The sequence below is a fragment of the Vanessa atalanta genome, chromosome 13, assembly GCF_905147765.1.
Source record: "Vanessa atalanta chromosome 13, ilVanAtal1.2, whole genome shotgun sequence".
Lineage (NCBI taxonomy): Eukaryota > Metazoa > Arthropoda > Insecta > Lepidoptera > Nymphalidae > Vanessa > Vanessa atalanta.
This window is the reverse complement of record NC_061883.1, coordinates 6,426,139-6,453,987: the sequence shown is the minus strand read 5'-3', so window position 1 is coordinate 6,453,987 and position 27,849 is coordinate 6,426,139. Positions and strand designations below refer to the sequence as shown.

Genomic DNA, 27,849 nt, shown 5'->3' with positions numbered 1-27,849 from the left:
AATTTATGATCATTGGTTAAATCATAAAAACTTTTGGGTTGTTACTTATATTGTGTAATAAAAGGGTTCCTGCTGTTCCTATTTTGTTAAATTATTATGGGGTGCGGGTGTGTACACATCATTTAATAAATGAAATATGTGGAAGCCCCAGTTGCGTAGGTCGGGCTGCCCGTCGAGGGGTTAAAAATGTGGTATACTGTAACGATTCAAATATGTTCCATGGTTATTTATTTTTATGTCCTTAATTTGATCATTTCAAAGTCTCAATATTATGTGGATATTTTTTTATTAATTCACAATACTATAGATACACAAACAAATAAGTGAATGTTGTCGACTACGAAATAAATTGAACTCTAGCCGAAATCGTAAAACTATTGAAATGAAACCCATTTCAGCGAATGGCGAACCTTTAGGTCGGATTGTAAATGTTACGAAAGTTTTATTACCACCATTTCTTTAACAACCACGTAGGTGGCGTGAAAGGTACCGCAACACAAGAAATCTTTTTGAATTTATATTGAAGATTTAATTGTTCCGTTTAACACATCGTAGTAAAAATATAAAACAGAAAGATCGATCATAAATTTTATTACTTTAAAATTTTTAATATTATAAATTAAGTTTTTGTTATAGGATCGTAGCTTCGATGCGTTTACTTTATGGGGATATTAATCAAACCAGTTAGACCGGTCCTTCGAATATTAGTTATTCATAAATTAGATAATATTCTATTTTACCCAACGTTTGTTTGGAATCTTTTTTATCTGTCAATCTGTTTTTAAACGTTAATCATTCGTAAATGCATTCCCAGTGGACATCGTCATTACTTTATCTTAATTACAAAAAAAAGTATGACTTGTTTTTTAATAGTTTTTTGAAGAATGTATAGTAGTTAATTGTTATAGGTAGCAGTTTGTGCTTAAACATATAACGCAGCTTATAATTACAAATATTGAAGTCCTGACTAAGCTAAACATAAAGAAGTCAAACGTATTTTGTTAAACCTTGTTCAATGGTTGGACAAAACAATAATGAAAAATTTTATCATTACAACGATTATTTTAATATTTTTTTTTGATAATGTAAGAAAAAAGATCTATATATTTTTCTAAGAAGTTATGTATTACAGATTTGAAATGTTGTGCGCATGAGCAAGCTCCTTATATCAAAGTCTGATAAAAAAGAAACACAATATATTTGAAAGAGAAAATATATTAAGCTAGAACTTGTTTACGTTATATTTTATTTTTATTTATGTATTTCGTTTTAGTGTTTAGTGTATAGCGTGTTCAGTAAGAGACGATTCTGTTCGTTGAGTTTTCTGTCAAGTCTCTCACAAAATTTTAGTCACGTAGCTACGTACATAACAAATTTACATAACTTTCCATTACAGCAAATATTTATTTGTCATAAACATGTAATTGCGTTGCATTGGAATTTATTGAGTACCGGTCGTACGATACGATACGCTAATTTCTTTTTAAGTATTTAACTTCTTTCGTTTCGTGTATCGATGTTGTATTGATATATTGATTATGTGATATCGATTTATTAATACATGAAATACGCACTTGTCACGTGCGCAGTTCAGATAGTTTAATTAGAATATTATATACTTAAACCGTCTCCATTGATTTGGTAGTTTTTTTGCAGTTAGGTATTACAAAACAAACATCATCTCATTTATTAGGATAGTATTACGATATATATCTTAAAAATCTTACTTATCAAACACACACACAACACATCAAATCAAATAAATTATGTTTCAGTGTAGATTGAATGAGCATAAATATTCCTTATAATAACGTTTTGTGAATTTTAAAATTGTTCAATTTTTTATTTTAATAATATGAAAGTTGTAAAGTTATAAATATTGAAAGAATGACAATAATTATTATTAACTTATTTCACCTTGTAGTATTTTGTTTATAACCTTTCGATTATTATCATTCGAATAATAAACTGCAAGTAACATGGAACTGAATTTAATAAGCAATATCGATGACTGCACAGCGATTATGAACTCTAATTGAGACATAATTTCATTCTTAGAAATCACATTGAGCTCAATCTAACTTTATATAATGTTTTTTTTTTATTCAAATCAATCAAATTATATTATGTAAAAAAGTTTTTCTTAGTAAAACAAAAACTGTCAAAAGACTTGTTATAGAAGAGAATAGGCAAATACGATTTAAAATATATTTCATGTTTAATATGTAAAATTAAGATATAACTATAAATCCTATTTATTGTAGCTAAGTTTCCATAATACAATCAAGATGCGACGTAGGTTTAAATCAAACTGCAATCAGTTGATTGATATTACAAACGCTACCGTCACAGTAATGCCTTTGATAAGATGAAACGCAGCTGCAGCCATTTTGAGCCCGCATTATACTCATGAAACGCTGGTCCATACGAGAGCCCATCGAGACTGCACTTGCAGCCAATTAGTTCCACTGGAGATGATACAGTGCACTACATTATATACTTACAATCGAATAACGTTCTTAAGATGGTTTACATAAAGGCGTGGTATGTATATATTTACGTTTGTCGCCACGTATGTACGTACCACCTACGTGAAGATCGCTATTAATACAATTATACCAATGCATGACATGCTCATTCAACGTTCCGTTTTATGGGATGTTATGAATATTATTAACAGTTATGCCTAATGCCTAACTGTAATCAAAGTATGAAGGCACTTACGTGTAAGATTTTTTTAATTTTTTTTTTCGTTTTAATATTTGAAATCAGCAATTTGAAATTACATTTTTATTCAATAATCGTTTATCGTATACACTATGTATCTGGTATATTGCGTTCCACTTACAAGTTAATATCTAATCAGTGATATCGCTTACGAGCCCTTGGTTTCAACATTACAGAAAGGTGAAATATAAAGTTTACTATACAAATACTCAGTAAGCGGTGATAATAAATACTTGTATCAATTTATGTGGTTGTAAAACTGACGGTAATTTAACCTACACGCATCCGAGGAAAGGCTTGAATAAAATAGAAAAGTAGTGAATGTGTGAATAAATTCAAATATATAAACAATTATGATGTTTGTTGATTTCTTTTTAGCTTTAAAAGATCCATTACGGAAATATGAATATAAAACCTAACTATTTATAAAGTTAAAATATAAGATTATAATAAATTTAATTATTATAAGTAAAGCATACAAAAAATCATAGATATAATAGTTTTAAAATGAAGTACGCATTCGTTTTTACTTTTTTACATAAATTTTTGTACCAGTGATAAAAACTATTGGGTGTTTAAAATTCATGTCGCGCGAAAGACATTAACAATTTTATCAAATTTTGTAAATTTATTAACCGCCAAAAGTATTTATTTTATGTTTGGGTATTTTTGGGATTTAATTTGATGATTTTTTTTAGTTTGGTTTCTTTTAGTAATAAATAAAATAGGTCCAAAGAGTTCCCAACGTTCCATCTCAATTTAATTAGTTTTATATTTTACTAAGTTGAAAACCTTGTAGCGTATAATTAAAATATTAGCGTATAATTAAAATTCTGAAGTCGGATTTTAATTTTATTCCAATACCTATTTTTAGTAAAATATTAAGAATAAAATAATATTAAGTATGGGAAAAAGAATTCAGAGTTTGTATGTTAACTTTAAGATAAAATCTAGATCCGCATCTTGAGCTACGTTACTCTGTAATTGGCTCAAGTCACACAGAATGACGTCATCGTCTCTCGGTGATATAGCAAAATTTTGAACAAGCGTCCATTAAGTCCAGTACCACCCGTTGGTTTTGGACTTAATGGAAATTCATGTATAAAGTGACACTTAAACTTTGAATTGCATTTCCAATAGTACAAGAGCTACCAGCAACGTCGCGAAAAAAAATAATTTTAGGTCAGCTGGTTTTTATAATTTCTTTTGCCGTCTGACTGCTGGGATCGGTTGAGTTTCCCTTTGCGCATCGCATTTGTACAGGTGCAAATTTCGTATTCTAACATCATTTTTATTCGAATTTTAATTTAATCATTTTCTTTAGGAATAAAAAGTAAAATTGCTTTTTTTTTAAAGTTAATAGACAGTCTTTTCGTTGCTATTCGTCCCGGATACTATCATATTATCATTTTCTTAATTCATAAATTGCACCCGTCGCTGGTAGACTATAAAAGGTTGCTAGCTCTCGTACCACAAGTAATATAATATATTGGTTACATCATTTTAAGTAGAATTGAATAAGTACAATCCAACGTTGATTGCGAGAAATGCAATTCTAGCAGACTTATTGGAGCCCGTGGTTGTATTATGATACATATAAATGAGCACGTATTTAGTTGTTTCCCCTGACTACTTACTTTTTTTATGAAACTTACTTGCAACATGTTCCTAGAAATATGTTTTGTACTAGTACGTTACATTTATTATTGACAACAAATTATCAAAAATTGCATTTTAATTTTTTTAATTAAATTAAATGAAAAACAATATATTTTTGAGAAGACGATGCAATCAGTCTCACTCCTTTAATGATTTATTAACTCGTTGGTCTATAAAACCATTTGAATATACTTCACCGGAAGCAGTTTGTTAAGTGGGCTATAAAAATTAAAATACGGTACACACATCTACAGCCCAAAGTAAACTATTTTAGTCATATACTGATGGTCTTTTACTGAAAGGATCTGTCAAAGAGATAAAAAAAACTATTAAAACTAGTAAGTAGGTTTATTTAAAAAAGTTTTTTTTTTATTTTATTTAATCAATTCGATCGAACGTTAAATTAAATTACGTTAATACAATATAAGAATACTTGTATGTATTTGTAAAATTTGACTTGTCCTCACCGCCAGCCGCCTCAAGATTAAAGAATATTTTCGGGTTCTGCTTTTGAAGTCCGTAAAGTTAGTTTAATGTTTTCATGGAATAAGAAGTGTTTATATTGTGTTTACGTTAATAGACAGTTATGTAGATTTAGCAATTCGTTATAGTATTTCAATCGACAGGATACTTAGCTTGTGTATTTGTATGTTTAACATATAATGCGTTTCCTAACCGGAAGTTTGTTAAACAAATATTAAAAACAAGTCTCAATAATAATTATTGCAATTAATTCCAAGTAAAAAAATCGAACTAAAATAATACATAATTTACCATGTATGTTATAAGCGACTGTTAATATTAATTTTGTTTTCAAAAACAGATTTGATTATTCAAGTAGTGAGTTCGAAATGGAATAATGTGATTTATTCTAGACACTCAACTTGTAAAAATGTTATTTTTTTTTTATTTATTTATTTGCTTTTGCAAATGTAAAAGCAAGTAATATGAAAAACAGAACGAACGTAAATTAGTGCGCATAGGCGGTCGGATCGCGTATAGCGATCTCTCACGTTCAACTTCGGTGAAGTAGTCTTGTAAGAGAACGGTTAAGTGCCTTAAGATTAAGTCAGAAAAATTAATGATTTTTATTTAAATTAAAAGTTATGCGGCGATTTTTGCTCTATAAATAAAACAAAATAATAATAATAATAAAACAATTGCTGATTTATTTTTTATTAATTGTAGTTGTTTAACAGGGTGCATGTTATATCGCCAATGTCTCTAGGATACCTAACCCTACAGACTATAGATATGATGATATATAAGTATTTATATAATAATTATTCCGACGACCTTAATTGAATAGTTGATCTACATCAGAATGAAAAACAATTAAACATACATGTAAGTTTAAACGGGAACAATGCATTATGTTAAACTTGACCTTAACCTATTCTTACCCAACAACGTATACAATATAGAGATACCACGCATGAACCTGCATTTCACAATATTTAACTTTAGGTATTGTTCAATTACAAAAATGTATTTTTTTATAATTATATTGTTGCATTTACATCATATGTTTAAATACTGTCAAATATTTGAATAATATTCAAATACCTATATTATTATTAAACCATACTCTACTTTCGTCAATGTCGTTAGTCGTAAAATATTATATCAGTGTTTTCATTGCTGCCCTGAGACCAACGGACGATAAAGAAGAAAAGAAAGAAAGAAAGTATTTATAATTCGTCTTTGATCTTCTCCTCAGTCATGAAAGAAAATACCGTGAGGAAAATTATGTCCAAGGAACGCAATATCTATCCTCAGTTAAGCGTTGAGGTTAATGGCTTTGCTAATTTTGGAATATTTAACGGGTTATCAATGTACAAGATTTTCATACTTTTTTTAAAGGTGGTAAAAATAAACGAATGACTCATTGACTATTTACTTTGAGTCCTATAAATCTTATAATGATTACTAATAATCTTTATTTAGCAAATTGCGTGATGGAACGTCACCTAGACGCCGCCGGCCGACGTTGTTCCGGATATAAAATGTAAATTAATCACATTCTTATCTATTTTCCAATACCATTATGGTAACTCGCCGGATACTATTGCAATATGCACTCTAGGTATTGTCTGTTTTAATATATATACGGGTAATTTGTTGTGTAGATCATTGGTCAGAGCTTTGGCTGTAAAAATATACCTTATTATGTAATATCCACAAGTTTATGCACGGTCAAAACAAATGTCACGTACAATGTACAAATGTCATATTGCATTCTGATGTAACGAAAAAAACAAGTAAGTAATTAAGCATACTGAACAGAAGTTTTGGTGTAAATTTGATTATTAACCGCAATTCGCACACATCATCAGATGAATCAATTCTTTTCTTCGTTTGCGTGAAGACTAGTAAATAAAACGAAGATCTACATTGCAATTAGAAAATTGTAGTAGGTCTTATATAACTGTTAAAAATAACTAAAGTTTCGTCACATTGACCGACTGAACATTTCATGCGTTGCCGCCGCAGCCGTTACAAATCACTGCGCTGCTTCGCGCTACAACTTTTCGCGCTTGCGATTGGTCGGTGAGATCGCGTGATGTGGGTAAACGGACGGGTGTGTGTGTGTCGCATAGTATCTGCTTCAGGCGAAGGTGCTGCCCTCGCTATACGTTGGCGCTTATTATTTGCGCGGGTGACGTATACGAGGCGTAATGTCACGCCACAAACGCTGACGTACATTTCAAAAAGAAATGAAGGTCAAACGTACTTAGTATTATTGATAGTGGCGAATCATCATAAATTATATTTTATCGAGTGTTGTTCTATCACTGACCATAGGTTTACAAAAACGTTAGAAACGCTAGGTCAGTGTATGTTGACATAGGCTTGAATTTATGTTTTTTTGTGGATATTGTTAACTTAATCTAATGAAAACAGTTTGCTGCTGCTCCTGTATTAATAATAATTATAGAACCCTAAATATTTTTATACCTACCGACATAAAGTTCTTAGATACCCAATAAAAAAAGGAAATGATCACTTTGATGTGATGAATTAAATAGTCGTTGTTTAAGGAGAATCGATAGTCGCTAAAAGTTCGGATATTTAAATTATCCTGGTCCGTCTTAAATTTTAACAAGTCGTTTGTCTAATTTACAAATTGCTAAATATTTACCTATGCCAGCGACGTTGCACGGCGTGGATATTTTGAATATAGTTCAAAACATTAAATCTAGTCATAATATTATATAAAATATATTTAAGTAGGTAGGTAGTTAATAAATACTCATTGTCTATTCCAACCACAAGACGAATAAAGCAAAATTAACGTTGATATGGAATTTCCGCGATATAATTGGCCGAGACATTGAATAATATATGCTATTCTTTAGGATTCGAAAAAACTAGCATAATTAATGCTAAATTTAGAAGTAAAATTAAAAACAAAATCTGTAAGTATATGAAAAAAAATAACCAAGTCGAACATGAAACATTTCTTATTTTAAAAGACCTTCGATTCCATCAAGCCCTCCGTATCATTGCCCCCCTATATACAATACCCGCATGCTAGTTGTCAATACTTCGAGATAGTAATATAGGGAAACTATGTAATGGAAAAAAAAACCTTCAGTGAAAGCTTATACCTTGCTTTCATAAGTCTAATCAACGATTTAATCGCTTGTTAACTTTCTATCTTCTGTCTACTTCTTGTGAACACTATGTACGACTATATAAGTTCCTACTACGAGTTTTTCACTTTCACCTCACATATGAAACACATCAATATTTCCATTACAGAATACGAAATGTTGTTACAGTTTCACTTCAAGGGGTAGAACTTAACTTATTTAAAACTAGCTACCGTCCTTCAGATGTGTACAATAAGGGTTTATATACTACTTTGAAATTAAGCCCAAACATAGAAAAAAATTAATGTTTTATTCCGACTAGAAAAGTTGAAATACTCGGCTTTTCTTCGCTAAAATATGAATCTATGATATAAAAAACCTTTTTTTTGAATCACTTTATTTGTTGATGAAAACTGAATTGAAATTAAAATGATAAAAATTGAATGCTTAAAATCCGTTGCGTAGTTTCAAAGTTAAAAAGATCTAAACCTACAGACTGGAAGGGACTTTATTTCAAACTTTGTATATATTGTTGACTATAGGAATATCGGTTGAGAGTTTTTGATGTTGGTAAGTGTGAAAGAGTTGTTTTTTTTCTTAAGTATAGATTATAAATGGTATATATAACGAATACGTTAACTTTAATTAATCTACTACTTGAAATACAATTATATACATTGGAAATAAAATAATTACGTAGTTACATACGCAAGTACATGAAACAAAAACCAGTAATTAAAATAAAATATCATACGTTACTACTGTGAAGTTTAACTATTTAATAATAATAAATAAAATGGTATGATAATAATGCTTTTAATAATTATAAAATCAGAACTAATAAAGAAAAATTACAAAAAAAAGAGTCGAGTCTGTGGATCGAGTGAAGCTTTTATTATTTCGTTATACAGGTCTAAGAGGGATAAAGATACGTAAAAAAGCGTATATTATAATGTCTAAAAATGGGGTGTCAACAATAATAGAACTAAACAGTAGGGACGGATGAAAGACATAATTTATAGTCATGTCCAAATACAGCAGTTGAATGTGTACATAAATGTATAGAATATGAATTGTCTATCAATCAGTCTGTCGCTTACAAAGGTTTTTCCCTTCGACTGATATATTTTGTTTCATTTGGTACCTATATGTTACAGTCAGACTTTGTCACCAATCAAGTATACTTTTCCCAGACAAAAGGTTGGTTAAAAGTACTAAAGGTTCCGGTACCTGTAAGCTTGTTTTTTGGTCATATGTCGTGTATACGTGTTTATATAACATGTATCTCACGGTCTTGTTGTATCTATTGCTCTATTAGCAGACAGAACTAACCTAACTAAAAAATAATCAAAATTTCTTTTAACCACAATGTAAAAAGCACAATGACATGATAATAAAACTACATCCACTCGACTGAAAACGCGGGCTGAAACTAAATAATATAATATAACCCACCAAGGAAAATATATGTAAAATTTCATAATGATGACCGGACTCAATTTCGAATGACGAATGAAATGAATGATTATGTTACTTGTTGTTAATATGGTCAGGATAATGCACTCTTTTCTTTATGTGCACAATATTTTAATAAACTACCCGACAGATTTTTATAAAATTTTGTTTATAAGGGTAAAATATACTAATATTATAAATGCGTAACGAACTCGGTCTGTTTCCTCATCATGCTTAAATCGCTGAACCGATTTTTATGAAATTCAGTCAAGGAGATAGTCCGGCAGGAGAGATTATGGGATATTTATGGTACGGATTTAGTATACTGCCGATTAGTGTATCGACTGATTATTGTACTGCCATTTTTATTAATTATAATAATGACGATTATTGAATGAGGCGTTTCTTAAAAAAAAATTATTGATATCTCTATTTTAGTATTTATTTAACGTTGGATGATATACGGATTACTAAAAGTAGGGTACGTGTTATGTAACAATGAGAACGTTATAAATGTTTTATTTATTCAAGCTTATGTTATCGGTCGTCTATATTTGTAGTACAAACTATAACCACTCCCATCCGTCCGTACGATTTACATTATTGGCAAAATAAATCATAACATATTTATATGTGAATGTTTGTATTTTTATTTAATATTTTGAAAGCAAACTTCACGGGATTATGAAATGCATTAAGATAGCATTATCATTTATCAACGATGGATATTGATTTTGATGCTTGTCGAATTTCGTTACGTTATTGGTTCGAAAGTTATCTTACATGTGATTTCGGTTTGCATTATAATCATAATGGATCCACTTTACTTTAATTGAACTTGAGTGCGTTATGTTTATTATACTCTGTACAGTTTCCAGTAACTTTCATATTGTTATATTTCCGAATAAACTCAACTGGTTTAATGTTGGCTCGAGAGACTAAGTATCGTTACGTTTTTGTAACCTGGCTGTAACCATTGTTTGAAGTTATATAAGTTAAATAGTTTATTTGTAACGTATAACAAGAGTTGTTTTTATTCGGACTATAAAGTGCAACGATTTGATATTGAATAAAATAGTTTAGTAGTACTGTATTGATGAAAACAAAAAATTTTAATCTTTTTTTGTTTGCATTGAATTTCAGTAAGACAAATATAATTATAATATTATAAATTGTTATTCGAAGGTTTTATTTTAATGTCCATCCGTCTATCGCGAAGGTAATTTTGTTAAAGACCCACTGGAGCGATCGATAACCGTTGTCTGGAAAGACTTCTTTTTTTTTAATCAGCAGCTCTCAAGTGGAAGCAGACAAGCTTAAGATAAAAACAGGTAAAACATAAACGAATGATGCAATAAACAAAAAACAAAAAAAATATTTAAAATATAATCGTGTTCCGGTTGCGATCGTTTATTTGCGAGTGTGGCCACTCACCCTGCCAAGGTCACTTTTAAGGTTGCACGCTACTTTGCAATCAATAAGACTACTGACGTTTATTCGAATGGGACGTCGTAATACATGGCATAAAGCAAGAGTTCCGTACCTTATTCGCCTGTAACCTACTTTTTTATTGGTTATAAAAGGATAGCTTTAATTTTCCAAAAATGTACTCAAAACATAATGAAGGCAAAACTTACCAATGAGCGACTAGTTTTAAGAAAATATTATCACATTCAACCGTTCTTGTATAGTTATTGTTTTAATACTTAGTTCATTCGATATAGTAAAGCATATATAATTGTGAAATGTTCTGATAATAAGCTTAATTACTTTTACCATTTATATTTTAAAAACACAGTTATAATGTAAAATTCCATAACGTTTAACAATATCCCTTTAAGAAGCACTTGACCGAGAACACATGTCTTTACTTAAGAAATTCCGATGCGTTGTCGAAACGGCCACTTGAATGTTTTAAGGTATGAGGAGCATCTACTAATATATTCTCTTAACATGGAAATGGAATGTTTTGAATCGTTTAAATGATTTTCATCGTTGTTAAATTTATTAAATAGGATACGAGATGTTAGATGCGTCTTTTTTTAAGCTCTTATTTAATTTTACTTCTAAGTATGCCTAGGTCAAATTTAAACCAGTTCCGATAAACTGATTAAGTTGAATTTTAGCACACATTTGATGCTTATAATAAAATAATGTAGAATAATATAGAAATCCTAATTTTAATTCTAACTTCTTTGTAAAATGAGTGTTTTTTATTTCATTTATTTATTTAAAGTTAATGTAAATTCATTAATTACGTTCCCCAAACGCTTATCTCATTTGGCAAAGAGTTTAATGTCATACAAACTTATTAATCAACAATTGTAATACTGTTTATTTGAAAACAAATTGGAATTAGCATGTTGAAAATAAATAAAAAAATCTAATGGTTTTTTTTTTCTTTCAGGCGTGCTCGGAGATGTCAAAAAAGAGTTTGCTATACGGGATGATGAAGCCGGATTTCTGCAGACGGTATTTGTCATCGCCTACATGGTGTTTGCTCCCATTTTTGGCTACATGGGCGATCGTTTCTCGAGGCGGACGATAATGGCCTTCGGTGTCGCACTTTGGTGCATCACAACCTTCATAGGATCGTTTATAACTGTGAGTATATATTAAATTATTCAATGTAAGAAGCATTTCAACCATTACTACTTGATATATTATTTACGAGCAATATTTTCAGTACGAAGTAATAGGTATATGGCTATTAAAACTGACACAGTGTATAATATTAACGGTATAATAGTGTAAATGAATGGCAATATATTAAAAGATATGGTAAATAAATGTTCATTGGCGTGCACTTTTGCATTGGATAATATATATAAAAAAATCGAATAAACTGCAATAAACCTTCGTATGTATGTGTGAAAGTAAGATATACATACGTAACTAAAGATATTTTTATAAATTTTAATGTTTGTATTACTTTTAACAGAATTTTTACCTGTTCGCGTTCTTCCGTGGATTGGTGGGCATCGGTGAAGCGTCGTATTCCACGATAGCCCCTACCATTATAAGCGATCTGTTCGTTGGTAACGTCCGGTCTAAAATGCTCGCATTCTTCTACTTCGCCATACCCGTCGGAAGGTAAGAAACGGTTCCTACTTCTTTACATTGTTAGTCTCTGTATATTTAAATACATTGTAAGTAATATGTATGTTTAGGTATGTGTAGGTAGCAATTATCTGTCCTATCAAGTCGTATAATACCGTTAAGTGAGGTTAATTTGAAGATCGGTGATGTAATTGCTTCTCCATAGCAATTGACGAGGTCGAAGTGTAGATTTGTGTACAATAATTACAAGATATTATAAATTTCTTGTATATCAAGGTTATTCAAAGGTATCTTATAGTAATTAAAGCGTAGAAAGAATCGCGCAGAATACTAAACTCGTCTCCCTACTTTACTTATTAAAGGGTGAACTACAGCTACATTTTTTTTTAAATTAACTTTAGGTAAGTAAATTTGCAACATGGTATGCGTATAGTAAGTTGTTAACTATGTAACTAAATCAAAGCATCGCCAACAATTGATCGAAGATGTTTTGTCTTTTATTTTTGTAATTATACTGGCTCCTTTATCCTTCCAAGTTCCAACCAAACGATTGAATAATTGTTGTAAAAATACCATCCAGACGGGCACGTAGGCCGCACAGAGCTCGAACCACCGTTATTAATATTATGCATTTAAAAAAGTGTGGTTATTATTTAATATTAATATAGTTAATTTTTCAATAGATCAAATAAAACTGACTATTCTGACGGTTATGGAAAAGTGATAACGGATACCGTTATCACTTTTCGTTGTATCGTCCTATATATCTATAAAACGATCCCGGATTTTTTGAGGGCATCACGCATAACCCCGCTATATATTTTGAAATAAAATTGGTACCATTATATTCAGCGTGTTTCAGAGAAGGTTTTAAGCTAAACATCATGATACAATGTATTTTAACGTATAACTAACTGCTACTAACAATTTTTGCTGGTATATCTGGTGCTGGTGATCTACAGCCTCATAAGTTAATCACTATTAGTTATTTTCCTTGTTTTAATATAAATAAGTACCAACAGATCGTTTACCCTACAGCTAATCATTGACACAGCAGTTACTAGCAGGTCGGTAGACGATAAACTCGTACCGGACGTATGCAAAAATATTCTGATCTCAGTGGAATATTACGAGCACGGATTACTGCGCGATTGATAATGAATGAACGTAATTAGATTTATCGTTCTAATTATAGCTTAATTAGTCAGAAAGATAGCAAAGTAATTGATTCACGCATCAATTTTATTAATCTAATTAGTTTTGTTTTGGCTACGAAATCTGTAACTTGATTTTGATGTTTATCATGTGTAGAAATAAAAAACATCTCTTTTTTGTATACATAAATTATGTACAATTATTGTTAATGGTAATTACACTATTTTATTTTTTTTATTAAGTCTGTAGATAAATTTAAAAATATTATCGTCATTCGACTCATATCAATTATATATTAATTGCTGTGTTTATTCCGAATAGTTTTTTATGTATTTTTTTTTATTTCCACACGTACGTATACACTGACCAATATGCATACATTAAAATAAATGTTGTATTTTCATCTGTGCATTGTCAAAACGCGGGCGACGACGAGGATCTAATGTTTTTTCGCTTGAACTATCTTTACTCTATCTTTTGCACGTTAAATTATTAGTACTTTGTCTGAACACCCTCCGGTATCCGGTAATAGAGTGCTGGAATAGAGAGTGCAATTGAAGCACACACTTGTGAAGCGCACACACACACAACTATGATATGTCCTGCTTAGTTGGTAAGTCTCCTGCCGTTGCTAATCGTCATATATACCCTGGATACTTTTAGTTGTAGCTTTTGTAAATTGAGATAGAGTGTAACGTAGTAATAAAATTTTCTCGCCCATACACTATGTCTATATGAAGAAGTCAGAAAGAAGAAGAATACTTCGTGAAAGAAGAGACATACTTCCATATACTTAATAATTTCGTTAAATTTAAATGTGTATGTGTAGTTAAAATATTCCATACATATTGCAAACTTTCACTGTATTATGCAAGTAAAATTGGTCTGAGGTTTGCACCACAACGTGCCGGCGGTGTAACACAATCCGCGCTTAATACGAGACCATGGTCTTTTCATCTGTGAAATTTTATTGCATTCGATTCGATGGGTTTCGCGTTAACGTCCACTTTACTTACATTATAATAACGGACATCGTGTCACGAAAGCGTCATATTAGTAAGAAATATTCAACGAATTACATTCTAAATATGCCTCGTTGTACATGTTTTTTCAGTATTTTTCAACCAGCCTCTCCAGCAATCGGAGATTGGTTGCCGCGCTGTGAAGTTACCTTTGAAAAAGAAATCAATTTGTAAAAGAATCTAAAAGCAAAAACAGGGTCTGGTCAATGAAAATTATTTTTCTCTCGAGCATCGCTCGTAAGTGTTGGAGTTAGGAAGTAGCACATACAGCAAGTAAAGCCATTGGTACTGATCTCTATTCGGCCGCGTCGGATTATCATCGAGAGCACTTGTGTTACAACCTACTTGTGCTCTATAATATCTCCTACGAGCACTTGATATTTCGATCAGCTTTCGTTCACGTCAGCTAGCAGCTAGAAGCTATTATTATTATGATATATATATATATATTATTATAATAGTCTGGTGGCCAGTTATAAGGTCGTATATACCGAGTTCCTGTGTATCAATCCCCAGCTCAGGTCGATGAAAAGTTATTGGTTTTGTGAGTCGAAAAATTTTCAATACCAGCTCGGAGTGTCAAAATGGAAATGTAATGTGCACACACACACTTTAATTTTCTAGACCCGAACCTCGGAAAGCACGTAAAATAATTAACTGGTAAATGTATTAATTAATAATAATAATGTTTAATTTTAATTATTTATATGTAGTTGTGATGAATTAAGTCTTGACGTGGAAAGTATGGAAATCCCATTTGTAAATGAAATGGATTTTTTATGATTGACGTCGAACAGCCTTTTGAAGACCTTCATTATTAAAATATGCTATTTGTATTGCGCTAAAAATAAAATTCTGTGTTGTTATAAACTGTATTATTGTATGCTATTAATTGTTCGGTGCCTTATGTATTTCTTTACAATTTACCCGGAAGTATAACAATAATAATATAATAATCAACTCACTGGAAAATCCGAAATAATTGCCGTCTCTGTTTTCATATGACGTTATTTATATTTATTGTGTGGTTTAGTATACACTTTAAAAACCCTATTTATATAACACGATTTAGTTATTTTAATACGTCACACGCGGGTGAAGATGCGGGCAAATAGTATTAAGTATACGAAAAACGTTATTGAATATTTAAGTTTGTAACGTAGAAATCGTTTTATTCAATTATTGTTAAAATGCGGTATGGAGATTATAATAATATATATTTAAATAAGTAAGAATTAGGAATAATCACAATCCTTAATATTTAAAATTTGTTTGGTCACACATACTAAGTGAAAATTTCATATACCAATATATTTGTTTAAAATTAAAAAAAAAAAGATTGAGCTAATTTATTGTAGTAATATAATGATGGCTATCAGTACTCATATTAATTGGTTCTTATAATGAATGCTTCTACCTTCAATACGCGTGCCGCAGATCAAAATAAAGCATTAAGTCTTAAATATTTTTGCTATTCTTTTCAGCGGTTTTGGATACATTGTTGGGTCGGTGGCGGGTGCAGCGGCGGGCAATTGGCGATGGGGTTTGCGTGTAACCCCCTTCCTAGGGGTTGTAGCTGTAGGACTCATCGTGTGGGTTATGCAAAACCCCGAACGTGGTCAGGCCGAAGAGAGTCGAATGAAACCTACATCGTATGTGGACGACTTGAAAGCACTAATGAGGAAGTAAGTGCCATTATCCTTAATTTAATTAAGTTTAATAAAATATATCTACGGGTATGACGTCATGAAACAAATCGTTCTTGTTTTAATTCATTTCATGCTCAGCGGTAAAGGAAAATAACTGAGGAAACTACATCGTATGATAATCTGTCATATGCATAAGTATATATTATACGGCAACAACAATTTTAATAATCAACAAATCTTCTTTAAAAAATATAGGATTCATCTCTAGCTAGCTGTAGCAGTTTTTTTTTTGGGTGATAAATGTAATCTTAACAATTCTCACTTGATCGCGAGCAAAAGTGAAAATATAGTTTAAACGAAGATATAGAATGGAATGAATGTTTTTTCCAGTCCGTCGTTCATGCTGTCGACGTTAGCGTTCACGTGTGTGGCGTTCGTGACGGGCGCGCTCGCGTGGTGGGGGCCGCAGTTCATATTCCTGGGACTCAGCATGCAGCCTAACGTCGACATTACTATAGAGAGGTGAGCACACGTCGTAGGTACACGACTATCCAACTGCACAGGATGTTATTGTGTTCAAGTTTGTGCGAAAACACAACCGCACGCACTATTCCCTTTCTATCGTAGTTCGATGGGAGGGTATCCGACGAGACCGAAAAGCCGTTGTTGATAGCTATTGGTTGCTTTTGGGAATATCCCGACAAAACCCCAGTTAAATTTATACAATTTTCATTAGCCTCAACCTAGATTTGAATCCCAAGAGCTCGGTATACGCAGTCTTATAAGCCTCGCGAGTGAGACTAACAAGGCAGTGGCATCTATACATTAAACAAATCACAGGACAAAATCCAAATACAACTCTGTTTTATCGAAAAAAAAAACTGTTAAAATTATGACAAGTTTGCAATATTTTCGGCGTAAGATGTTTCGGTATTCCGGAAAGAGCCATGTCTAATTCTACTAATATTATTAACAAATAACACAATTTAATATATTTTAATATATCGTACTATTATATTATTTAAAGTACTCTGCAAAGTTCTATTAAAACGGAATATGACTAAATATAAAAAAAAAAATTAATGATTTTTTTTATCGATGTCATGAGAGAATTTCTCGAATCTCTAAGGTTTTATCATTAGGCTCATCCCACACATCGTCACTAACTTCAGTAATAATAGAAAAATGTCACGAACTTGTGTAATACTTACTAATCGAATACTTACGAAAAGTTTACTACCCACTAGCGTAATTATCTTTGGTAATACGACAGAGACGCACACATATACATAATTAAGACGATAAATATATTTTTTTTATAAAATCAATGAAATTGTCTCTGGCTTTCTATAGATCTTTCTAAAAAACTCTTCATCGTACTAAATAAAATTAATATCGCTACAACGTATTGACAATCATTTTATTAGAGAAAGATTGATAAAAAAATTATGACAAGATAATACGGCGACAACTTCGCTTTAATTGTTTAAATTTTCAACTGTCTGTAACTTTGTATATACGTACATCCTACTAAAGTGGCCTTGGTACATATGATACTTATATTGACATAAGCAGGACACTGTTTGGTCGTTTTAAATCGTAAAAGTTAAAACTTTTTACACATTTTAATTAGCTACAATGTATTTTCTGTTCGGTTCACATAAGAAAACAATAATTCTTTATTTTAGCATCAAAATAAATAATATAAAATATTCTCCATCGTTCACGGTTCATGACCAAATAATCACATTTCCATATACGTTCAAAAACAAAGCGGCAGATGTTTGATGTTTAAAAATGTTTTCGTTTTTTTTATTATAATAGTTGATATTGTAAATAATAATTCGTGAAAATATCTTACAGATCTGATTAATAATTATATTTCTATTAATTAAAGTTAATAGGGGCGTATATTAGTTTTAGTCCAAGACATTGGATATTAATGCTAAGTGCGATTCCCTAGCCGGCAGAATTCGCCTGTACTGTAATTATCTAAGATATTGTTTATTTATTTATTTAAAGAAACCAACCGCCCCAATCTATGTGTGTATGATACAATAAATTTGACAGTCACAAAACAATAAATAAACAAATGAGCGATTACTTTAATTTCCTTGAGTAAGTAATGCCGGTGCGACTCAAGCTGCTCGTATTAAAACAACTACAATCATCTCTAAGAGCCACGCGGGGGTTAACATTTAAAAACGACCACAAGAAATCATGTAATAACCGGCCCAACCCGGCGGGCATGCACGTGGCAGCGTGTCGTACAAGTTCGGGCTGGTGGGCATGGCGGCGGGCGCGCTGGGCGTGCCGCTGGGCTCGGCGCTGGCGCAGCGCCTGCGCACGCGCGTGCCCGACGCCGACCCGCTCATCTGCGGGTTCGCGCTGCTGGTGTCGGCGCCGCTCGTGTACTTCGCGCTCGTGGCCGTGTCGCACGTGGCCGCGCTCTCCTATCTGCTCGTCTTCCTCGGCATGCTCACCCTCAACCTCACCTGGTCCATCGTCGCCGACGTCGTGCTGGTGAGCGCCCCGCCCTCCGCGCGAGCCCTCCGGAGACGTTCCAATGAGATGCTGCACGACATGCCCCTTCTACCCCTCTACTCATGTCTGTCTGTGATTTGACGACGTACCTCACCGTGCTTGAATCATACTAATATTAGTTAATTTTCATTCGCGCAATCGAGAGCATGATCATCGATTACTACCTATCGAGAGCCCATCGCTTGAAACTCGCATAGATCGTAGGATAAGTCGCTAAGTTAAGTCGCTCACTAGAATATTCGCTCGCTCGAGGGAGGTCAGCGGACGACCGTCATTCCGAAAACCGTTTCGTTGAAAATGTTCAAAATCGGGACGCGATTTCGACGCGCCAAAGCTCGGCGCAGCGGGATGACGGTCGGGCGCTGACTCCGCGTGTCGCACAAGGGTGTCGTTGGTGTTCGGCGCGCTGACCATGGCGTCGGGGCTGGTGGGGGTGCCGCTGGGCGCGTGGCTGGGCGCGTGGCTGGTGCGGCGCTGGGGCCGCGCGCACGCCGTCATCTGCGGCTCGGGGCTGCTGCTGTCCGCGCCCGCCATGGCCGGCGCGTTGCTGCTCACCGAGTCCTACTTCTACTCGCCCTTCGCGCTCATGTTCATTGGGGAGCTCGCTTTGAATCTCAACTGGGCCATCGTGGCCGATATGTCGCTGGTAAGATTATGATCGTGATCGTCCTTGGTCACTTTGAGATTTCTCTTTGATTTTTGACGGTTCGAGTTTAATTATGATGACCGAATCTATGACCGAATTGAGGAAAGAGTAATGTGATCTTTAGTAGAATAACTTTTAAGCTTACTATTGTTAATTGTTTCATATGCCGTTTTTTAATCAAAAGATAATTCTCAAAGTTTGACAATCGAGTAGTCACTACGAAGGATTCATTTTGTAGAAAGTAATGTTTGATTTATTTAAGTGTTTTATTTAATAAGCTTGAATCGTTGCATGGGTTGTCACTTATTATTTTAGTACAAATACTTATTCGCGCTTAGTATTATATAAAATACTAAATTTAAACAGTTAAAATAAAATTAAACTATTCATCAATTATTATTTAAAATTTTATTGGAATAATTATGAAAGGCTTGTTATTTTTCAATGCTAAGCGCAAGTAAGTTATACATTAATGCCACCTTGTCGCTAGCATGTTTTCATACTTTTTGCTTTGTATGCCATTGAAATCAGTCAGTCATGAGTACATACTATATATAAAGGTTTTTGAGGGGACTTTAATAGTTTAAGAAATCTTGATTTAGTATCTCATTGGAATATTTCCTAACAATGCCGTGGCATGAAGGCTGGTTTCAATATTTTTTCCAAAACAGCGACATCTATTGGATATTGCATAAAATTCTAAGCACAAGTTGTTATTCGCTTTGCAAGGTACCTATTTGTTTCTGTAACTTTTGCATAGATGGCGCACCTGTACTCCCGCTAAATTTAAATTATTTGTTGAGTAAAATTCATGTTCTTGATTATTTATTTTGATAAAAATTACACTATAAATCTGTAATTCTTATTTTTTGCCTTTGTTTATTTATATTTATTTTTCATTGCAGTATGTGGTTATACCACCTAGAAGATCGACAGCAGAGGCTTTCCAGATATTGATATCACATATGTTCGGGGATGCTGGGAGTCCTTACTTAGTAGGAGTGGTGTGTATTTCATATTTGAATATATGAAATTTATTATATCAATCATTTTGCAATGACTAGATTTTATCTTATATTTCAGATATCCGAGAGTTTAAAAAAGTCACTATCCCCATTACCATTTGAAGCGCCCAGCCAAATCGTGCAATTTAAAGCTCTTCAATACGCTCTGTTTGTTACCTGTTTCGTAGAAGTTATCGGAGGAATATTTTTCCTAATAACTGCCATTTACATCGTCAGAGATAAACAAAAAGTTGACAGAGCTATCGCAGGTTTGTTTATTTAGTATATTAGTTAGCAATCATTGTCATTTTTTGGTCATTTATTATATGATTATGCTTATTAAGTTTTCTATCTGTTAAGTTATTTTATTTGAGTATAGCTTTATAAAAACGAGTTTGTAGTTTGCTTACATTACAAAATTTGAAACTTCACATTGTTTCAGTTGCTTCAAAAATAGTTTAGCCTTGGTGAGTGTATAGGTTATGTGACTAACTGGAAATAAAAGCATGGAGTCGCTTTCGAATTTATATAATGCATAAAAATATTAGTTATCGAACATTTTTATAATTTTAAATATTTCTTGCAGAAGCAGAAGCTCAAAGTGCTGAACCATCGCACAGTAACGCCCAAGAAGATATTATTGATGGTGAATAAGTCAAAGTGAATCATGTCGCTCGTCAGTCGTATTAAATAGAACATAGATCTGTGGGAGCTGTGAACGTTCACACTGGTAAGATATATTTCGATAAAACTACTGGAATGTGAATGTATAAATATACGGTATACCTCATATAATAACATAATTTATGATTCGATCGGAATATGATAAAGACTGATTCGTAAATGCACAGCACTTGATCAAAGAGTATGCGTATGGTAGAGTGAGATAGCTTAGATAGTTAGGGTTTTGGAAACTAGGCATCACATTACCTACTGGTTAGGATTAAGACATGATGTGCCTGAAATGATTATTCAAAAATGTGTCGAGTTATATAAAATTGTTTGATTAAATTATTCTACCAAAATAAGCCTAATGCCCGTTATTATGTCTTAATATTTATCTTCAATTAAAGGAGCAAAGAAAATATAGTAGTAATAGTAGGGGAAATTGTATTTGAATTACCTCAAGCTCTTGTTACACAAGAAATAGATACAAAGTTTTGTTTTATTTATTCCGATTTATTTTGTTCATTTAATAAGTAATTTAATTTATGATAATTATTTATAAATGCAATTTTGAATGGAAAGCTACTTAAGTATTTGGAATAATCTGTTGTAGATATATTCATACAGTTTAACAAACTTGCCTTATAGAACTTCCATATTAAATAGTTTTCACTTCAGGAAACATTATATAGAATATTCATAAGTACCTCTAGTAGCCTCCAGTTTGTCAATTATATGTAATTTTTGTTTGTGAGTTAAACTGTATAGAATATCAATCAAGACTGAATTGTTTGTTTAAAATTCCTAATAATAATATAATTGTTTGTAAATATTGTGTAAAGTATGGAATTGAAAATAAATACATAATTTATTTTTCATGACTATTTTTATTGTACAACAATAATCCTGTTGTCATTATACATCATAAGAACGAACATGATAAAAAACATGGCACATTTGGTGGGTTGGAGTGGTGTAAGAGTTTGTCATACACCATAACCTTAATTAATATTGATAACATTAACTATATTAAGCATTACGTTATCACAAAGTCGTTTTTAAATTTAATTAAACATTAACATAGAATTTTAAAACACTAAAATTTAAGAATAAAAGGGATCAATAACACTCTTAGATATTAAATTGTCAAGTCAACAACAAAAATCAACAACATACATTGTAGTATCATCACAAATTGTATAAGAACAATCACAAAATAATGAAGACATACTCTCATTAAAATTAACCATTAAAATATTAATTATTTAAAAAAAATGGTCACATTAATTAGCACAAAGTAATATAAAATTTTCTGAAATAGAAATAATCATCTGGTAATGGTATTATAATTGTTTAATCATGTGAGCAACAGCTGTTAGTTGAACTTGTGTCGTTGACATTATCAATTTGAGGATGATGATCAACTCTCAGTTTTTTTGGGATAGGTTCGCAGGAATTGTAACTATCGCTCAGTGCTCTTTTACCAGTTGCTACTAGTCTTAGTACAGTGACATTGTCTATATTTATATTTTCTTCATCAGAGTTGGTTGATGATTCTGTCAGATAAACTTTTTCTTTTAATGCTTCTTGCGATAACAACCTCTCGGTTCTTATTATAATATCCACATCCTGTAAATTATAAAAAAATTTAAACATAAAGGTTATTAAAACAAATAGTTGGATCATTCATTCAATCAAGTTAATTTTTTTTATTATTATTAAAATTTTGTATGTAGGCATATTACAATACATAACAATACAATTTCAGAAATCTCATGAAGGGTAGCATGTCATACTGGATTTTTGTTTACTAAAATTATTAAAGATACAGGCAACAGTTACTATTAACTGCATTAAGATTTTTCATATAACAAAGGTATTTTTGAAAGCTGTTGTTATATTTTGAAATTTTATGAATAATGTAACAATTTTATAGATTATTATTGAGTTAAACACAAGAGTAATTTGCAACAAGCCATTTTAAATATAATTTATATATTATTTCTTTCTTATTGTTGTGTAGAACTTTTTTTTTAAATTAAGTAATGTTTGATGAAATCAAAATAGTCCAAAATGTATTGTATGAATATATTTATATAGTCACAAACCTGCATCCAGGCATGATTGAGTATTTGTTCAAGGGTGATTCTTCTTTCAACCCTCACTGTGAGCATTTTCTTCATCAACAGCTTGGCCTGCAAACTGACGTGTTGCCAGTGCGAGTGTGAGAAACGATACTTTCCACTAAGTATTTGGTCTCTAAGTGAGATTTCCTTGTAGTCCGATGAGAAGGGCAAGTAGCCCACAAGGCTGGAAATATTGGACAATGTATTTTAATTATGGAACTATATATGTAAAAGTTCTTTCAGAAATGATATTATTTCTTTGAATTGTTCTAACTTATAGCTAATGTTGTTATACTAACCACACAAATAATATGACACCCAAGCTCCAAACATCTACTTCTGGTCCATAACAATTCAATCCATTGCCTCTAAGTACCTCTGGAGCTAAATACAGAGGTGTTCCACACATAGTTTTCATGAAGCTGTCTTCGCCAACAAACTTGCTGAGTCCAAAATCAGTTATTTTCACTATTGTTTCTTCTTCCTTACTCTCCAATAGCACATTTTCAGGCTGTTATGAAAGTAACAATAAATAGTATATATTAAACATGTTTTAGAATAATCTTAGTAAACATACTTGTATTATAATGCTATACAGCATTGTGAAACATTGAGTTATTAAAAAAGTATATCAAAATATTTACTTTAAGGTCTCTGTGTGTGATTCCTTGAGAGTGAAGATACTTTACAGCTAAAACCATTTGTCTGAAGAGAAATTTAGTCAGCCTTTCGGGAAGCTTTCCAAGCTTTGTAATTCTGTCGAACAGTTCTCCCCCTTGCATTAACTCCAGCACAATGTATACTGCGTCGCAAGAATCGAATACCTCTTCTGTAGATATTATACATGGCTGAAAGTTTTTTTTAATACAGTATGTAAGTTTGTGCAAAGGATGTGAACAAATATTCAATATTTATCTTTAATAAGCTATGCAAAAATAAAAATAATATTGTCTATAAAGTTAATGGTAGTTAAAGTTCTTTTGTGTAAATATAACACAATTTTTTAACACAGATTTGAAATATGCTATAATGATGCTCAGTCATTTATTCATGTGACGACGTTCTAGATTAGCATAAATTTACATTTAATGAAAATTTTTAGTGGTAAATGCTTACTTCTATAATCTATAACCAGGTATTTTTGACGAAACAAAGTAATTATAAAGAACCTTACGTGTCTCAGAGCCTTCATTATGTTAATTTCATTCATAATTTTTGCTGGATTATTTAAATGATTTAGCTGTCCATTTGTCAATCTACTTTTTTTTATAACTTTCATTGCATGCTTAGTGCATGCTGTCTGAAAACAAAATTATAGTGTAATTTTGTAATAAATATTATATTTTATATTTGGACCAACCATGCCATATTAATTTAAAAATACAAACTTTATTATACACTAATTTTACAATGCCACAAGCTCCTTGTCCTAAAATCCTGGAAATATAATATTTTTGTGATATTTCTTTGGGTACTTTATCTTGTTCGTTTTTTAGCAGATCTTTAAATAAAAATACTGAAAAAAGAAGAAGAAGAAAAAGCTTAATATGTAGATCTATTAATTTAACTTAGATATTGTGATCTTTATAATCAGACATACTTTTAACAAGCTGATGTGTAATAGCTATTTCATCATTGTCGTCTAGTACTCTGCTGTTTCCCTTTCCAATTTTGACACCATTTATAAAGGTACCATTGTGTGACAAATCTGTTATGATAGCAGGACTCAGAGTTTCTCTAAAATATATAAAACCTTGTATTTAGTATTACAATTTTTTGCGAAATATAATAAAAGAACTATAATTATACTTACGATAAGTCTCTTTTGATAATAAAATGTTGTTTGCTAACATTTTTAATGATATTTTCTTTTATAATATCTTTTTTTACGACGAAGGTACATGTTAATGTTCTTCCAAGAGTAAATTCAGGATTAATAAGATCTAAAAATTTAGCTTATATTAATGAAGTAGAAAATATAGATCACTTACTTTAATAACGGAATATTATGCCGTAATTTTATTCATTGGAAGGTAGGTATAAAATTTGTTCGCCTAAAGTATTAAAGTTTTATTTCTACAAAATTAAAGAAACTTACCATAGTATTCGGGCTTCTGTGTATTAGTATATTTCCAGCAATATTTTCCTGATGAGGAAACTTTGGTTGAATAAAGCCTTCCCCAAATATTTGGTATAAAAGACGGTGTGTTCGTTTGACTCCATTCGACTTGAGAATTTTGAGTTTGTGTCTGAGTATTTCCACTGTCATGTATTAAATCATCACCCATTTTGTTGTTTTGTTCCAAATGAAATAATCTTGTTAAATAATGGAGAACAAGAACTCCAGACTCAGCTTAAAAAAAGTTTGATTTGATTTGAGCGGCGGCAGCTAGTTTGACATAGACCATAGACACAGAATACAGAATATGGAATAGGAATAGTCGAATACGCTTGTTGTACCACATTATAGAGTACAGACGATTCAAATGAAAAGTTAACTATTTATTTCATCTAAAATAATGTCATGGTCATAAAAATATATTAAGTAATACATCCACTAATAACCACTATAATATATCTCAAAAAAATGGCATGTCTTTGTTTTATACATTACAATAAATTTAGATATACATTTCAATCATAAAAAATTAAGCCTAGAACTAAAATCTGTTGTGTTCTAAACACCTAACCTGGTGATTTTAAAATGAATGATTAATAGAAACATGAATACTTTCTTTTTGTTGAAATTTAAACGGTGAGTAAGTCAGTGAATATGATTCACTGTTACACGGGCGATATGTTTGAAAAGCAGCAAGCATTCATACTTATCTATTATATTTGTCAGTGCAGTACGCCAGAAGGCTACGTTACTATACCACAATACTAATATAATAGTATATTGCGTAGTTAGTGATGAAATAAGCCATTATATCTTTTACCATTAGGTGGCCCATTTGTTCTTTAAAACAAAACTGTAATCATCGATTGAAAATATTATTAGCTTGACCCCTTATTATGGTTACAATATTTTTTTTATAAATGATTTCACAGAATGAAATCTGCACTTTTGTTTCACCATGTTTAGTTCAAGTTATGGAATCTTTCGCAATTAGATTTTTTTAAATTGTTTTTGCCATAACGTTTTAGTTGTTATTTTTCAACTCATCATCATCCTCCTGCCCTTAATTATCAACAAACTATTTTTGCAAATAAAATAAAATAAAAATGTATATAATTTAAACAAAAATAATCCTGATATTTGACAATAAATAACTAAGGTAACACATTAATCATATTTATATTATATTATATTAAGTATATTATATTATATTAACCCTGTCTAACCAGGGCCAGATCGTAAGTTTAGGGGGCCCTGGGCTATAGCCAAAAAGCCATATGGTAGATCCGGCCCTGTGTCCAACATAATATTACAAAAACACATCGACTGACTCATAAACTACATCAATGTTCAAGATACCTTTGAAAAAATATTTTTACCAAGTATTCAAACTTTTTAAATAAATTTGAAACCTATAGTTTGGTTCGTTGGCTTCATAATAGCCTAGTATCGTGTATCTTTGTATACTGGAAAGGCCCATATAGTTATTATGAACAAAAACGATAAATGTAACAAAAATCGTTTTGGTTGGTTTATTGAAAAACTGGTTTTTAAAATCAAAGGAAGTCGAAGCACATGTTTTTTTTTAATAAGGTGTATTGCCTCCACTTGCACTTATTTTAGATTCTAATCGGTATCGTATAGATGTGATTAGGGTTATTTAACGGTCTAGCGAAATATTCTTCCATTATTGTGAAATCGCTGTTCATAGTGCTCCCACTGTTGTGGGCACAGAATTTGTCGCATTTTTAAACTCTTCAAAACATACTAAATTGGGATTAAGATCTAGGCTGCGTGCTGAACAGTTCATGGTACGTGTCCGAACCTCCTCGCAATATTATCGAACTTGTGCATCGGCCTGGGGTGGGGCATTATCTTGAAGTAAAATTCATTAATTTGAAGGTTAAAATATATATTGACATCTGATTCATAAATATGATATTAGCTTTTATTACGATTCCGATTGATTCCATTTTACGTAATGAATAAAATATACCTACATTAAAAACATAATAGGTTATATCTATTAGGATATTTTTGTAAAGGTCTTTTAGCTATGATTTTTAACATAGATGTAAGGGTTTACAAAGCGGACAGGAAATAAAATAAAGTTGCGTAATTTTAAAGATCTAAGTATACACAGACAGACAGTCAGCGCTGAGCGACTTTGTTTTATACCATGTAGTGATTTATTTCATGACGTTTATGAAACGCATAAAAATTATAAAGCTTCATAAATCTCATAGATTTTCACATTTAAACGAGAGATATAGACCTTATTTAACGAGGAAACTCTAGTTATAGATTTAATCGGGATTGAGAAAGTTTGGAATCAACTAACTTTTAATTAACGGAATCGGCTGTCACATGTCTAGTATACTGAAGCCGAGGGTCACGTGTTGGTAATAAATCGATAGAAAA

At 31.6% G+C, this 27,849-nt stretch overlaps 2 protein-coding genes across 4 annotated transcripts in view; one reads left to right on the top strand and one right to left on the bottom strand.

Annotated features, from left to right (window-relative positions):
* The window catches only part of LOC125068052 (protein spinster), a 28,593-nt gene extending 6,531 nt beyond the window's left edge, over nt 1–22,062 (top strand). The window contains exons 2-10 of one of the 3 annotated variants that reach the window (XM_047677035.1): nt 11,845–12,041; nt 12,379–12,530; nt 16,159–16,359; nt 16,714–16,845; nt 19,252–19,513; nt 20,419–20,517; nt 20,597–20,786; nt 20,960–20,984; nt 21,104–22,062. In XM_047677035.1, the coding sequence (XP_047532991.1) occupies nt 11,845–12,041; nt 12,379–12,530; nt 16,159–16,359; nt 16,714–16,845; nt 19,252–19,513; nt 20,419–20,517; nt 20,597–20,786; nt 20,960–20,979 (1,253 nt within the window). In that variant the 3' untranslated portion in view covers nt 20,980–20,984; nt 21,104–22,062. Of the gene's footprint in view, nt 1–11,844; nt 12,042–12,378; nt 12,531–16,158; nt 16,360–16,713; nt 16,846–18,584; nt 18,847–19,251; nt 19,514–20,418; nt 20,518–20,596; nt 20,787–20,959; nt 20,985–21,103 lie in introns of all 3 variants that reach the window. The other 2 variants (XM_047677033.1, XM_047677034.1) reach the window with 2 other exon arrangements.
* LOC125068051 (ovarian-specific serine/threonine-protein kinase Lok) lies at nt 22,057–25,735 on the bottom strand. The gene is made up of 9 exons (XM_047677032.1): nt 25,408–25,735; nt 25,123–25,252; nt 24,910–25,046; nt 24,698–24,825; nt 24,484–24,609; nt 23,954–24,157; nt 23,609–23,820; nt 23,292–23,493; nt 22,057–22,812 (listed from the first exon to the last, which is right to left on the bottom strand). Exons 1-9 carry the CDS (start codon nt 25,595–25,597, stop codon nt 22,537–22,539), a joined length of 1,605 nt encoding a protein of 534 aa, XP_047532988.1. The 5' UTR covers nt 25,598–25,735; the 3' UTR covers nt 22,057–22,536.
* Between the last annotated feature and the right edge of the window lie 2,114 nt (nt 25,736–27,849).